We start from the raw sequence: 13,135 nt of genomic DNA, 5'->3' as shown, positions 1-13,135 counted from the left end.
AAGAAAAAAACTCATTATACTAATTGCACTCTTTAGATTTTAGAGAAAGGGGAAAAGAGAAGGTGAGAGAAAAAGGGCGACTGATAAGAGAGAGATGGACGAGAAATCCCGTCCGGCTGTGGAGGTTTTGCAATCTACTGAAATTCATTCCACTTATCGAAGAGCTTGTTATGACCTGCTTTTTCCACATCGTTTGATGTATAACCCAGATTCCCAGTGTGGCGGTTAACAGAACCCAGGCCGACCCTAAAGAGGCTTAAGAAATGCATTACGTGATTTAAAGCTCTATACCATATCCATCATTCCCTGCTCGACACACATGCTGCTGCTGCTGCTGCTCCACGAAACAACTGCGCCTGAACCACAGGAGCAGGTGGACGTCTCACTATCTTTCACTAATGGAGCCCTAGCTGTGGTTTTAATTACTGACAAACTACTCATGATTACAACGCACACCGTAGAACAAGTGGCTTCGATTGTCAGACTGCAGCGTGGACAGTAGATGTGTAACAGCCTTACCGTGACAGGAAATGACATAATCAATGCAGTTAAAATACAGCACTTCACTTTGCTTTCAGAATCCCCCTCCAATGCAATTAAAAAAATATAATTGGTATTAAAATGAAATGTGTATGCACAACTGTGTTTGTATCAACAGTTAATTTGTTCTGCAGGACGTGTGAACGGAGAGTGTCTGACGCGAAATCCTTGAGGTATTCCTGAGAGTGTATATGGCAAATACAGTTGCATTATGTCATGATGTATTTATAATAGCTTTTGTTGCATTGCCTTAAGGCAATTGCAGAGCTTTTATAATTGCCTTAAATCGAATTTAAGGCAATTGCAGAGCTTTTATTTTGAGAGGGTGTGAACTTGGGTCATTGGATTGTGTCAACAGAACCCTGAAATATCCAACATGCGACGTAAGCAAAAATAACAGCAATTGAGTTAGTCATTTAAACATATAAAAAAATTTTTAGAACGGGGACTGGACTAGTTTCTCTAAAAGGATTGTTTGTTTTTAAGTCTGTTTGTTTTTTCGTTAGCATGATGTCTCTTGATCAGATACAGTTCAAATTTGTTGGGATGCTGGAGCGTCGCCCGGGGAACATATGATCAGGTTTTAATGGAAAGAAGATTCATCCTGATTTGTGCTAATCTACCTAACAACACGTGGTAAAAGCTTCCCATGATCCCCTACACCAAAACTCTCAGGTCCGAATTAAAAAGCGAGTCATTACTGAAGACGTCACTTCACGGTGACACACACCTCACAATTGAATATTTGTTTAAACTAATGATGCTCTACTCTGTAACTTTTCCCCCTGAGGCTGTGATGTATCGATCGCTGGCTGACTCATGTGTCCGAGGACCCAGGCCGGGTCACAGGGTCAGCAGCGCTCGATAATAATTAGTCTCTTTCCACTGAGAGCCAAAAGCCCATGACTATCTTTAACCAGGGGATTCATGTCCAGGATTCAAGCACCAGCACTACCAGCCGGTTCAATAGTAATTGACTCATTGACATGTGCAATGCTGAACTGTGATGTCCAGGTCATACTCTCTGAACGCCATGCCGATGTATTTTTCCATCAAGACAAGGTCATTTATACAGATGCATGGAGTGAAACAGAGGGGGAAACAAGAGAGTTGGATCAGAGGCTTCAACCTGAAAGAAAACAGTCAAACACTCATCAACGAATACTAAGCACTTTGTACACACAACATTTATTTCACTCCACAATCTGTGACAGTTTAGTGAACAAGCAGAACCAGAAGATCAGACGGCAGAGCTGTGAGAATAAAGATTTCCCTGAAAGATGTTGCTCAAGTGTTTCTAACGATCAGGACAGTTAACCTTTCCTGAAATTGGCCTCTTAGTGTCTCCAAAAAAAACAACAAACAGCAATGTCTATATTGACCGTACATGTAGATCCTTTTCTTTCTGTCATTTGCATTTGAGAAATAGAAATGCTCTTAAAATATAGATGAATTCAAATCAAGCACTGATAAAATTTCACTATATTTCGTAAATTCTTTCTAAATTTGTCTTTAAGTCGTTTCATGATTTACAGTATACACAGTTGTATGTTGTATGAAGCCACTTGCATTCATATGTAAGTGAATATGTATTTGTAACTTGAGCTTTGACGCAAAGTCATTATTTTCAACACTCTGAAGCAAAGGTATGTGAATTATTGCAGACTGTGCTACAATTTCATAATGTTAATTTTTAATATCAGTCTAATATTACTGTTATTTTCACCTTTAACTTGAATTTAAAGTGTTTTCTACCGCAAGCTGCTTACATCTGATCGACAGGTCGCCCTCTAACGTGGAACAGAGTTGGTTGACGATGACTCTCATCGCTTTTCTTCCTCTGATCCCTCTCTGACTCAAGCTTGTTGTACACCCTGCATTACTGTCACATGACAAGTGGACTAGTCAGCGTCAGCGCAAGACAATCAACATCAAGTTTCATCAATTACACGTTTACTTTTCTCCTTAAAATGTGCATTTCGTCTTTTAACTCAGTTTATATTTTTCAACTTGAGTAGGTTACATAATCAACATATTTTAATGAGTCAGAGCGGTTTGCAGATTGCTAGGAGGATCAGAATTGGGGAATTACATAGATGTAGAAAATAAATCTTCCTCTTAATGTTGCATTACAGCTTCTGTTGCATATTTCCATGCTTTGCCGACATGTAAACACAAACACTACAACAGTGATTAGGTTATCAAGGCCGTCAGAACCCTGCAACAGTAATCCTCTGCAATATCTAGTGATATACTTTTAAGTACACATAGATGTGGACAGGCAAACATCCAGGCACATGCACAAACACATATGACACAAACATACATGTTTCCAGGCAGATCAAACACTGATCACATGCATGCACAGTGTGCAGATTAAGGCTATCCCTTGCTCCAGGGGCTTAGTCCGCATCTCTGTCTAAGCTTGACATTCTTCAACTCCCTCCATCCGCTTCATCTGCTTTTATCAACATGTCCAGCACCATAAAAAGCAATGACCAGCAGATGTGGCAGGCGTCCAATGTCCTGCAGGCAGTCATAAGAACATCATTCACAACAGGACTTTGTCTCGTCCCTCTTTGCTCTTCAAAATGGATCTATGATTAATTTAACTGCACCGTCAAGAAACAATTCATGACTTATTATGGTCATATTTTGGGATGTAACGCACCCATTGTTTAACCAGGAACTGTCAGTTTGCCTTATCTACATCTTGCCAGAGGGTGCAGAAACTTCTCAAAGCTTCGCCTTTGTAAATTATCACCTGCACCTAAATCTGAAGGGATGATGTGATTCACTGGAGTGTGTGTGTGTGTGTGTGTGTGTGTGTGTGTGTGTGTGTGTTCTGGATTGTGATGCCTGCCCTGACAGTCTGAGGCCAAGTTGAATTGGCTTTTTATAAGTCATGGAAAGACTAATTAGTTGGGGTGCTTCCATCAGTGATCTTACAGAGTCTGTGCTTGTCAGCGACACAATGACGTCGCTGCAGAACTCGCACCATTTGTCACGCGAGTATGAGAGCTTGCGTGCGTGGAAAACGTTTTAGCAGAACCGGCCTGTCAGCTGACAGCCTCAATGAGATTCACACTGGTATCAATAGAAATGAAAGGAGCCCGCACATGCATTGTTGTCCAGTTCACAAAGTGTGATGCAGTGCTGGGATGAAATGTCTGTTAATGCTGATAGTGTTAGTGAACATCATGTGTGTTATGTAAGAATGTGGTGGTTAAAGGGGGAGAGCTCAGGGCCAGACCATATTATATGAGGGGAGGGAGGGAGCGAGAGTAGGCGAGGGAGATGGAGAGTTTGAGGAGAGAGGGGGAGAGAGAGAGAGAGAGAGAGAGAGAGAGAGAGGGGGAGAGAGAGAGAGAGAGAGAGAGAGAGAGAGAGAGAGAGAGAGAGAGAGAGAGAGAGAGAGATGGGAGGTTAGGACTTGCTAGATAATCAGAGAAGAGCCACTAATGCAGAGCTTGGTGCACAGCTGGTGCGACGGGTGAGGAGGCTGCAGGCTGGAGGGACAGTGGCAGTGTGGAGCGAGCGTGGGATCTAAAGCACTGGAGAACATCAGCAAGTCACCAGCGCAGGAATCAAAGGGGGGACACATTTGGAGGAAACAGGTGCAGAAGAGGAGCTTTGGAGCAGCAGACCAGAGGCGGATTGACAGAGAGGATGTGGCTTGTAAAGTGTATTCGGAGGAAACTAATGTTGGAAGGGACTGCGGACGTCATCTAGCATCTACAGGACAAAGAAGAGAAGGAGAAAATGTTTTATAAAATGTAACATTGACAACTTGATACGATTTGGCAATAGAAATTATTTTGCACAGATCTTCTTTCTCATTGTTCCAGCTTCTTCTCCAGACATAAATATTTGGACTTCTTGGATTTCAAACCTTTTACAAAGTAGAGATCAACTGCTCACCACCGGTTTATCAGTGCAACCACACGTTGATCTTTAGCTTCATCTGAAGAAGAAAGCGTGCATCTCCACTACATCTCTCTAATGACACAACCATGGAGGCCCGGCACAAGTGTAAAGACGTGGATTACGACCTGGTAGACGTGCTGCATCCTGCCAGGTTGCCGGTCCTGAGGAGGTGTCTGAGCCATGTGGTCCGCTGACAGCATGGAGCCAGAGAAAGCACACACCCAGAGCACCTTCTTCACCAAGGTGGACGTGCCCGACCATGCTCACTACATCGTGGCTGTGTTCGTCTTCGTCATCGGGACGCTGGGCATCACCGGCAATGCTCTGGTTATGTTCGCCTTCTATAGGTGGGTTTGTGTGACTTTTTTTTGATTTTTTTTGTCTGTTCTTTGCAGTGCATTTACTCTGAGCATTCATCTGACAATTAGAGCTCCTACCATTTGAATGTTGGTCTCCATCGGAGCCCTGAGGAGACGTTATAATCACTCACAGACCTCAGAGAGAGAGGAACAGATGGAGATGGTGAAGCATAAAGAATGAGTGTTTTATATGTGCAGGACTGTGTTCTTTATGCAAATACAATTATTAAATTATAATAATAATAATAAACCAGAAAAAAAACATCCTATATTGAAGAAAGGACAAATTTGTGACAATGAGACTGATAACTGCATAAAGATAAGCCAGAGTGTAATCGAATGTGACATTTATTTTGTAGCAATGGTGAAATAAGATTCACTTGCAACAGGTGATATTTAAAACAAAGGTGTGTGTCATTCACCCGGATGAGAAACTCAGAATCTGAAAACTCTCTATGAGGTTATGTGTGTGTGTGTTATGTAAATTGGAGACATTGGTCTCTTATTGTTCAAGTTACATTAACTGTTTAACAGAAACTGGGTCAGAGAGAGGAAGTGACTGTGTGCATGCGTGTGTGTGTGTGCGTGCGCGTGATTGTTCCAGGGATTGTCGGCAGCTTTTATGTTCCATCTGTCCATCACTGTAGACAGATTATATGAGGGTATCTCCATTGTGTTGTGATGATAATTTGTGTTCACTGAATCAGAAATGCAGATGATGTTATGGGTTCTGAGAAAAGTCATTAACACGCGTGCAGGGAGAGTCCGAGAGTCCGAGCCAGAGAGGGGAGATAATTGCCTTTCAAGTGAGAAGTCATCCGATGCGAGGATTTTCTAGGAATAAAGTGAATTGCTCGAATATTCACACGCACGCACAGACACTTAGACGCACAAACACGCAGAACCCCAGCTGTGACATAACAACAAATCCACAAATGACTCACAGGTATAAGGAAGTGGATTGTTCTGATGTTCAGGGGGAATTGGGAAGCAGCTAGTTTTAATTCAGGGGAACCCAGTTTAATCAATAAAGAGCTGTGGGGACAGACAACAGGTCAATGCGCTGCTTAATCAAGCTGGTATGAACGCAGGTTCACACAGAGTTGATCAGTACGACAGATTTATCGCTGATGAATTCTGACAATGATACACGGCTGCGTAAGTCATGCATTCAAACAAAATACTTTTAACTGAAGGAGAGTTTTTTCTCTGAACCAGTTCATATTGGGTATTTCTGGAATTTAATATGATTAAAGCAGACGCTACATTCCAGCCTGCAGTATGAGTACTGTTTGATATAATGGCGTGCAATGGTCCGTCATCATATCATCGAAGGAACACTACAACCCTGGAATACTTAATGATATAATACGCAACACTTCTTCATTAAAATGTCTAAACCCATAGACCTATGTTATATATCTCGTTGACTTGTACTGACCAAAAAAAATCCCTTCTTTTTCCCGGTTTGTGTGTGTGTAGTAACAAGAAGCTTCGTAACCTGCCCAACTACTTCATCATGAACTTGGCGGTCAGCGACTTCCTCATGGCCTTCACACAATCGCCCATCTTCTTCATCAACTGTATCTACAAGGAATGGGTGTTCGGAGAGATGGGTGAGTCTCTTTTAATTCTCTTTTTCAACATAGACACTCAAAGGTTCAGTTCTGCTCAGAAGCCTCAGAGCAAAGGACCATAACTCCTTCCTCGGATATGAAGGCAGAACTAAAGTGATCCATTCTGTTTTTCAGAGGATTCCCTTGAATTGTGTCCCCAGCTTGTCCTGCTCTTCCTGTTGTCTTCAGTTTAGCCACTGTTGGACAAGACGAGGAAGGTTTAACTGAATGTAATTGAATAGTATGTGATGTAAGCTGTTTGATTGAGTTGAAGCCTGAAAATATAAAACATTTTGGTCTCGTCAGATCCACAGACTGGTTCCACAATGTCATCAAATTGCAATGGATCCCGGTCTAGGTTGGTCCATGAAGGATCCACCAATTGAAGCCTCTTTTTCGAGGGGATAAAAGTACACAATCGTGTATTTATTATAGTACATTCAAGGGAGCCTTGGAAATGAGACAGCCCAGTCGTACTTCTGTACAATAGATACAATCGCTCTTGAAATGCAGCCCCTGAATTGGGACACAGCTTTTTCATCACATTTTTATTACAAATATTAGAATTCGGTTGCTGAAAACGTTTTTATGTGCCCATCCCCTTTAGGATGTAAGTTGTACGCATTCTGTGGCGCCCTGTTCGGCATTGCCTCCATGATCAACCTACTGGCCATCTCCATCGACCGCTACGTGGTTATCACCAAGCCCCTGCAGGCAATTCACTGGAGCTCCAAGAGGAGAACTGTACTGGCAATCCTCATGGTCTGGCTCTACTCTCTGGCCTGGAGTCTGGCTCCTCTCGTTGGCTGGAGTGAGTTTCCTTTACAAAGGTGTCTTGTTTACCTGATCCCCTGTGAGAGTCTGAAAGAAACAGTGAAAAACATCCTGTTCTTGGTTCCCTACTGAGCAAATTGATGTGGGGATTAACACAACTAATCTTCATTCATTCACCTGGGATCAACACAATTGACCTGTGATCCCAATCTCCTGCACCTCAGACGTTACATCATGTCCAACATGAAGAAACATTGATGTTTTTGCTGATATCCTACGTCTTGCTCCAACTCTTCTAGGCTCTTATATCCCAGAGGGCCTGATGACGTCCTGCACGTGGGATTACGTCACATACACATTGGCCAACAGGAGCTACACGATGATGCTTTGCTGTTTTGTTTTCTTTATTCCTCTGGGAATCATCTTTTATTGCTATCTGTTCATGTTCCTGGCCATAAGGAAGACTGGCAGGTACTATCAGCTTTATACCAGAGGGCAAAGTATAATATCTGAATTTTAATGATCTGGCTTTAACTGGCCCTTTATGTCCTGCCCCACCAACAGGGAGGTAGAGCGTCTGGGGACTCAGGTGAGGAAATCCACCCTCATCCAGCAGAAAACCATCAAAAGCGAATGGAAGTTGGCGAAGATCGCGTTCGTGGTCATCGTGGTTTATGTCCTCTCCTGGTCTCCATATGCCTGCGTCACACTGATTTCCTGGGCAGGGTGAGTCTGATGAAACATATTAAGATTTTTATTTTGCTGCTTTGATCAGTCATTAATCTTTGGTGTCATGAGTGTTCTAGTTCATTGAAGGTTATGTCTCTGTTTTGGATTTGTAACTACTTATGCATGCTTCAATGTAGAAACCCGGTTCCAACGTTAAATATTTAGCTCATTGGGGGAAATTGTCACGTGTATTAAGCTTTCCAATATATATACTGTATATATATATAAATATATATTAATGTTTGCTAAACTATTGAGCACTTTCTTTCTGATTAAAGTGAATCAAGTGAATATTCAAGTCTTTTAAGACCTTCACCAATCTAAAATTCAAGAGCTTTCCACATACTTTGAGCCAGAAACTTTTTCAAAGCTTTACACAGCTCTGAATACCTTCAGCTATTAAACATTATCTGCAGCTTTGGAATTATAACCTTGTATATTTGATGTTTTCATTCCGTCAGTTTGATTTTATAATGGTCTATTGAGGGTTTGAATAGATCACAGCATTGAGATTCAGATCAGCTGATAGGACTTGCACAAAGTCGTAAGCCCACAGAGACACAGATAAACAAAGATGTGCACTCAAACAAACATACAAGCAGCTTAGTTCCGCCATAATAACAGCCCAGGACATCAGTCATACTTATCATTGCAATTTAGCTTCAGCTACACATTAAACAATGCAGTTTATCAGCCACAGAAGTAGAGAAGGGAAACAAATCCAGGCTTAGTCACTGACAAAGAAACTTCATACAAACTTTTGAAAGATATAAAAATGGAAATACGAATAATTCCCATTGCCATTTAGAACTCAATAAAAATTTCAGTTTATGCAAAAAGGCACAGAAAATAAGTTTAACAACATATAGATACTAATAAAGCAAAATTTAATTAATTAAAAATCATGTTCGAAAGGAGTTACAATGGAAAAATGCATCAAACCATTAATTGTGCGTAAGGATGAAAATCACACATTCAGAAGAAATACAGCAGCCGCATGGCAGTAACTCTTTACGTCCAGGTGACTTCCCTGTTACACACTGACTCTGAGTATGTGATGAATGACGTGTCGGCAGTTTGGATAAAAAAACGCCCCAAAAAAGGGCTCAGAAAATGTTATTATATAATGTTTGTTTATTTCAGCCAGAGGCCGAGTGCCCCTGGCTGACTGACACACAACAGAAGGCAAAGTTGCTATTCTAAGCTATCATAACATTCATTAAACCACATGTCTCTGCTGGGACATACAGTAAGATGGCATGTTGTTACGTAACTGTGAAATCTTCTCACTGTTAATTCACAGGGGAAAAGGTAGTCTCGCACACATACACACACACACACACAGAATCCACTACACACTCTCAGATGGATTTAGACAACTCTCTGTGGCAGCTGGCACATTTTGGCTAATCCCCTCGACCCGAAATGTCCCTTTCATTATGTTGCAAAAACACGGAGATAAAGAGAAGTTGGAGTCATGGTCGGTGGCCATGTTGAGTTGTTGTGCAACAAACAAGACTGTGAACCACACTATGAACAAGATTAGGATTATTTTATTGAAGATTTTTTTAATTCAGCTGCTTCGTCTCTTCCAGGCACGCCGACATCTTGTCACCATACTCCAAGGCCGTCCCTGCAATCATAGCAAAAGCCTCGGCGATCTACAATCCCTTCATCTATGCGATCATACATAACAAATACAGGTGAAGGACGACTCAGGGCAATTGTCCTCCTCTTGTCCAAATAAATACAACAATATGTTTTTAAATAACTTAACCCTATTTGTGTGATTTCATCGTTCTGCTCTCGTCAGGATGACTCTAGCAGAGAAGTTTCCCTGCCTCAGGTTTCTCTCTCCTACTCCTCGGAAGGAATGCTCCTCCATCAGCGAGTCGTCTTACAGGGACTCCATCATTAGCCGACAGTCCACAGCATCAAGGACACACTTCATTTCAGCAGCCTCCAATGCCACAGACATGGTCATTGCATATTTGAGATATTGTCTTCACATGAATTTCATTGTTTTTGTGTTTTTTGAGGCTTTCATTTTATTTGACACCATATAAACGTGTCTACTATCTTTTCCATTAATGAGCTACTTGGCTTGAAATCAGAAATGTTCATAGTGTAACATAAATTTTCACAAATTGATCATTGACTAGAATCGTTTTTCTGAAATAAGTTGAATTAGGAATGAAATGTTATTGCATTGATTATAAATTAAGATTTTTACCATGCTATAAATCATAATTTGTTATCGATGCAATGGTATTTACTTTTAATTCAACTAATTGCAAAAAAAATAATTATCCCATATGAAGTCCATTTGTGCAAGTCAGTGCTCATCCAGCCAAGTCTAAGTGAGTGGATCAACAAAAACTTAATTTAAAAATGAAATATGTGTAAAAAAAAAAAAGTTAACATCTTCTTGGAGCTCAATTCATGCTCATCCCATGCAAACCAGCAGATGCAAACCAGCAGATGCAAACCACCGCAATCCACACTAGACTTCCACTCTCAGAGTGACCTGCTGTTAGAAAGCTAAATAAAACATGATGATCTGAGGTAAATCTCAAATTATTTCAGTTTATTTCAGTTCATTTCAGCTGTTTTTGTTGTTTTCATCCCTGCAGGTGTTGAGGGATGTAGAGATGGAGCCTTTGGGCAGGAGGTCAGGTGATTCCTTCAGAAGCATGTCGTCGTACGGTCACTCTCGCAGAGGGAGGTCCTATAAGAAACAATTGGAGCGGAAAGGAACAAAGACCTATGCACCACAGAAGGTGAGAAAACTCAACACCAAAATGTGTGACTCCGGCTTAATTGTATTTGTGCTATTTGCATCACGCTAATCTGATTTGCCTTCATGCTCTTATGCTTATGCTTTATGTGTTTGCAACTGATTTTTTTCTTGTCTTGTGTTTGAATGTGCTTTTTGTTTTGCTTGCTTGCCCTAACATCGCTAGTGTCCGTCCACCATGAATGAACCATCGAGCACTTGTGAACATGAACTGGTTTCCAGCTCTCTTACCATCGCCACTGTCCCCCTGCTAGTTCTTACCAGGATGCGCAGCCAGAGTCTGAACAATGATATGTCAAACACTGGGGAGGAGAAACGCAGCATCAGCAGTCAGCTCAACAGCCTCAAGAGCGGCTCTTTCGATTCCCTCAGTTTCAGAACAATCCCGTCCAGCGATCCCCGGTCGCCTCAGGGCATCCCGCGCATTATCGTCATCAGTCCCACGTCGGAGAGCAGCCTCATCAAACAGGACAGCGTGTTCATGGAGGACAGCATTGAGGCGATGGAGAACCACACTTTTGTCAGTCTGAACTTCTCGTCCGAAGTGTTCGAGGCCGTGGAGCTGCTCGCGTGATGAGCTGGACTTCAACACTTACCCTTGTGATCCTCTCTGTAAAAGCTACAGGACTTCTGACCACAGATCTCACACACACACACACATATACTCCTCTCTACAAACTCACACTCGTCTTTATCCACTGAAATGAATCCGTCAACTGTTTTTGACTCTTTCTGTAAATGGAAGCTATGCTGCCCTGTTCCTTTGATAGCTGGAGCGCAGAGGACAAGCTGGGGAAACCATCTGACCTTGATGCTGGTATGCAGAGTGCACTGTCTGTCAGACTTGGCAGGGACACGGGCGCCCTGCGGGGGCAGCACGGGGTTGCAGCAGAGTTTTGCTAGATCCCACAAATATGACAAGTGCAACATGTTTTCATGAGCTCGGGGCCTGAGTTTGACAGGATGGGTTTTTAGTTTGGCTATTCACACTGAGGTGGAATTTTGATTAAAGCTTTGAGCGGAAATGTTTATGATTTCATTAATTTAGGTCCACGTGATGTGATCTCTAGATCAGTCCAGTTCAGGGTAATAGGGGCAAATGGTTCACTAGCTAGGACCACACTATTAACAATGCAATGATGGGATGTTTGAAAACACTGCAGAGGATACTCCAATCCGACATTTTCAGAAAGGGATACTCTCTGGACAACTACATCTGCGTCTTCTAAGTGCATGGCACCGCTTTTTCATGTGCAGATATTTCATCCTGCACCTGCTGGACAGCTTCAAGTAAAGGAGCATCAATGACCAATAGATGTTTTTAGTTTCTTTTGATAAAAAAAAGAAAAGGATACAGCGCCTCTGATTAACCAAGCAAAGCAATGCCTTCGGGTCGTGAGGATGTACTTGAAGTATTTATATTCAGTTCTTGTCTCCTGGTCGTGGCGCCCTCAGCCTGTGTGGACCTCTCCAGCTTTCCATTGGCAGAGGGACAGGAGCGTAATGAAAAACGGAGACGGTTGATACTGATCAAAATTCTGACGTGGGGTCAAATGTGACTCATAAAACCAGGAACTTTTTACTTTTTCTTTGTGGTGACTTTTAATATGTCTGTGCTTCATAATAAATACTCAACTGCTCCCTTGAACTTTTCCTATTTAGGTCAACCAAAGATTAAATTGGAGTTTATTTAGTTTGTTTACTTGTCTTATTGGATTATTATTATTAGACAGAACATAATCACTCGAGCCAATAAATGACAGCTGCTTTTGTTTCTAATTGGCTACATTTCCTTTTCCTAATTCTTGCAATCCTTCTAGTCCGGCTCTTCTGCAGCATCTATTCGCATTTACTGCATATACAAAAGGACCAATGTGGCATAATGCCTTGATCCACAGGACTGAATGTGAACAAATGTGAAACCAGTCAGATGTGACGTCTGTATCATCTGCGTTTTAACATTTGATGCTCGTGCATATGTTGGTTTTATGACTACGAACATTATGCAATATGAAAATTTGAGGAGCTGTTCGTCAATGTGTCGTCTGGATCCAACTGTTGACACAGTTCCTTCAATTACACGCGATTATCCTGTTGTACTGTAATTAATCCCAAAAGCAGGGATGTGTTACCTTTAACCCCCCTCTCGTCCAAACTCTGCACTTGACTGACCCCTATTGGACAATTTAAAAAAACTCTAGATTATGTTCAATGACAATGACTCAACCAAACATGAACAGGAAGTACATTATGGTTAAAGGGAAAAAAAGACTGTGGCTATGGCAAATAAACTGTAAGGGCTAAGGTGACATGTAGCTTTGGTCAAACAAGGTGACTAAAGATTCCAAAAGCTTGAGAATTTGAATAATTATTATTATTAATGCAATGTACTT

General features: G+C 41.7%; 1 protein-coding gene across 1 annotated transcript; it reads left to right on the top strand.

Annotated features, from left to right (window-relative positions):
• Positions 1-4,647: 4,647 nt before the first annotated feature.
• opn4xb (opsin 4xb) lies at positions 4,648-11,316 on the top strand. Its single transcript, XM_061071755.1, has 9 exons — positions 4,648-4,814; positions 6,309-6,442; positions 7,050-7,253; positions 7,516-7,687; positions 7,781-7,942; positions 9,541-9,648; positions 9,759-9,924; positions 10,579-10,725; positions 10,909-11,316. The coding sequence occupies exons 1-9, from the start codon at positions 4,648-4,650 to the stop codon at positions 11,314-11,316; spliced, it is 1,668 nt and encodes a 555-aa protein (XP_060927738.1).
• Positions 11,317-13,135: the final 1,819 nt, after the last annotated feature.

Source organism: Limanda limanda, chromosome 5 (genome assembly GCF_963576545.1).
Source record: "Limanda limanda chromosome 5, fLimLim1.1, whole genome shotgun sequence".
NCBI lineage: Eukaryota > Metazoa > Chordata > Actinopteri > Pleuronectiformes > Pleuronectidae > Limanda > Limanda limanda.
Note: the sequence above shows the minus strand (reverse complement) of the source record. Positions and strands in the feature narration are given on the sequence as shown.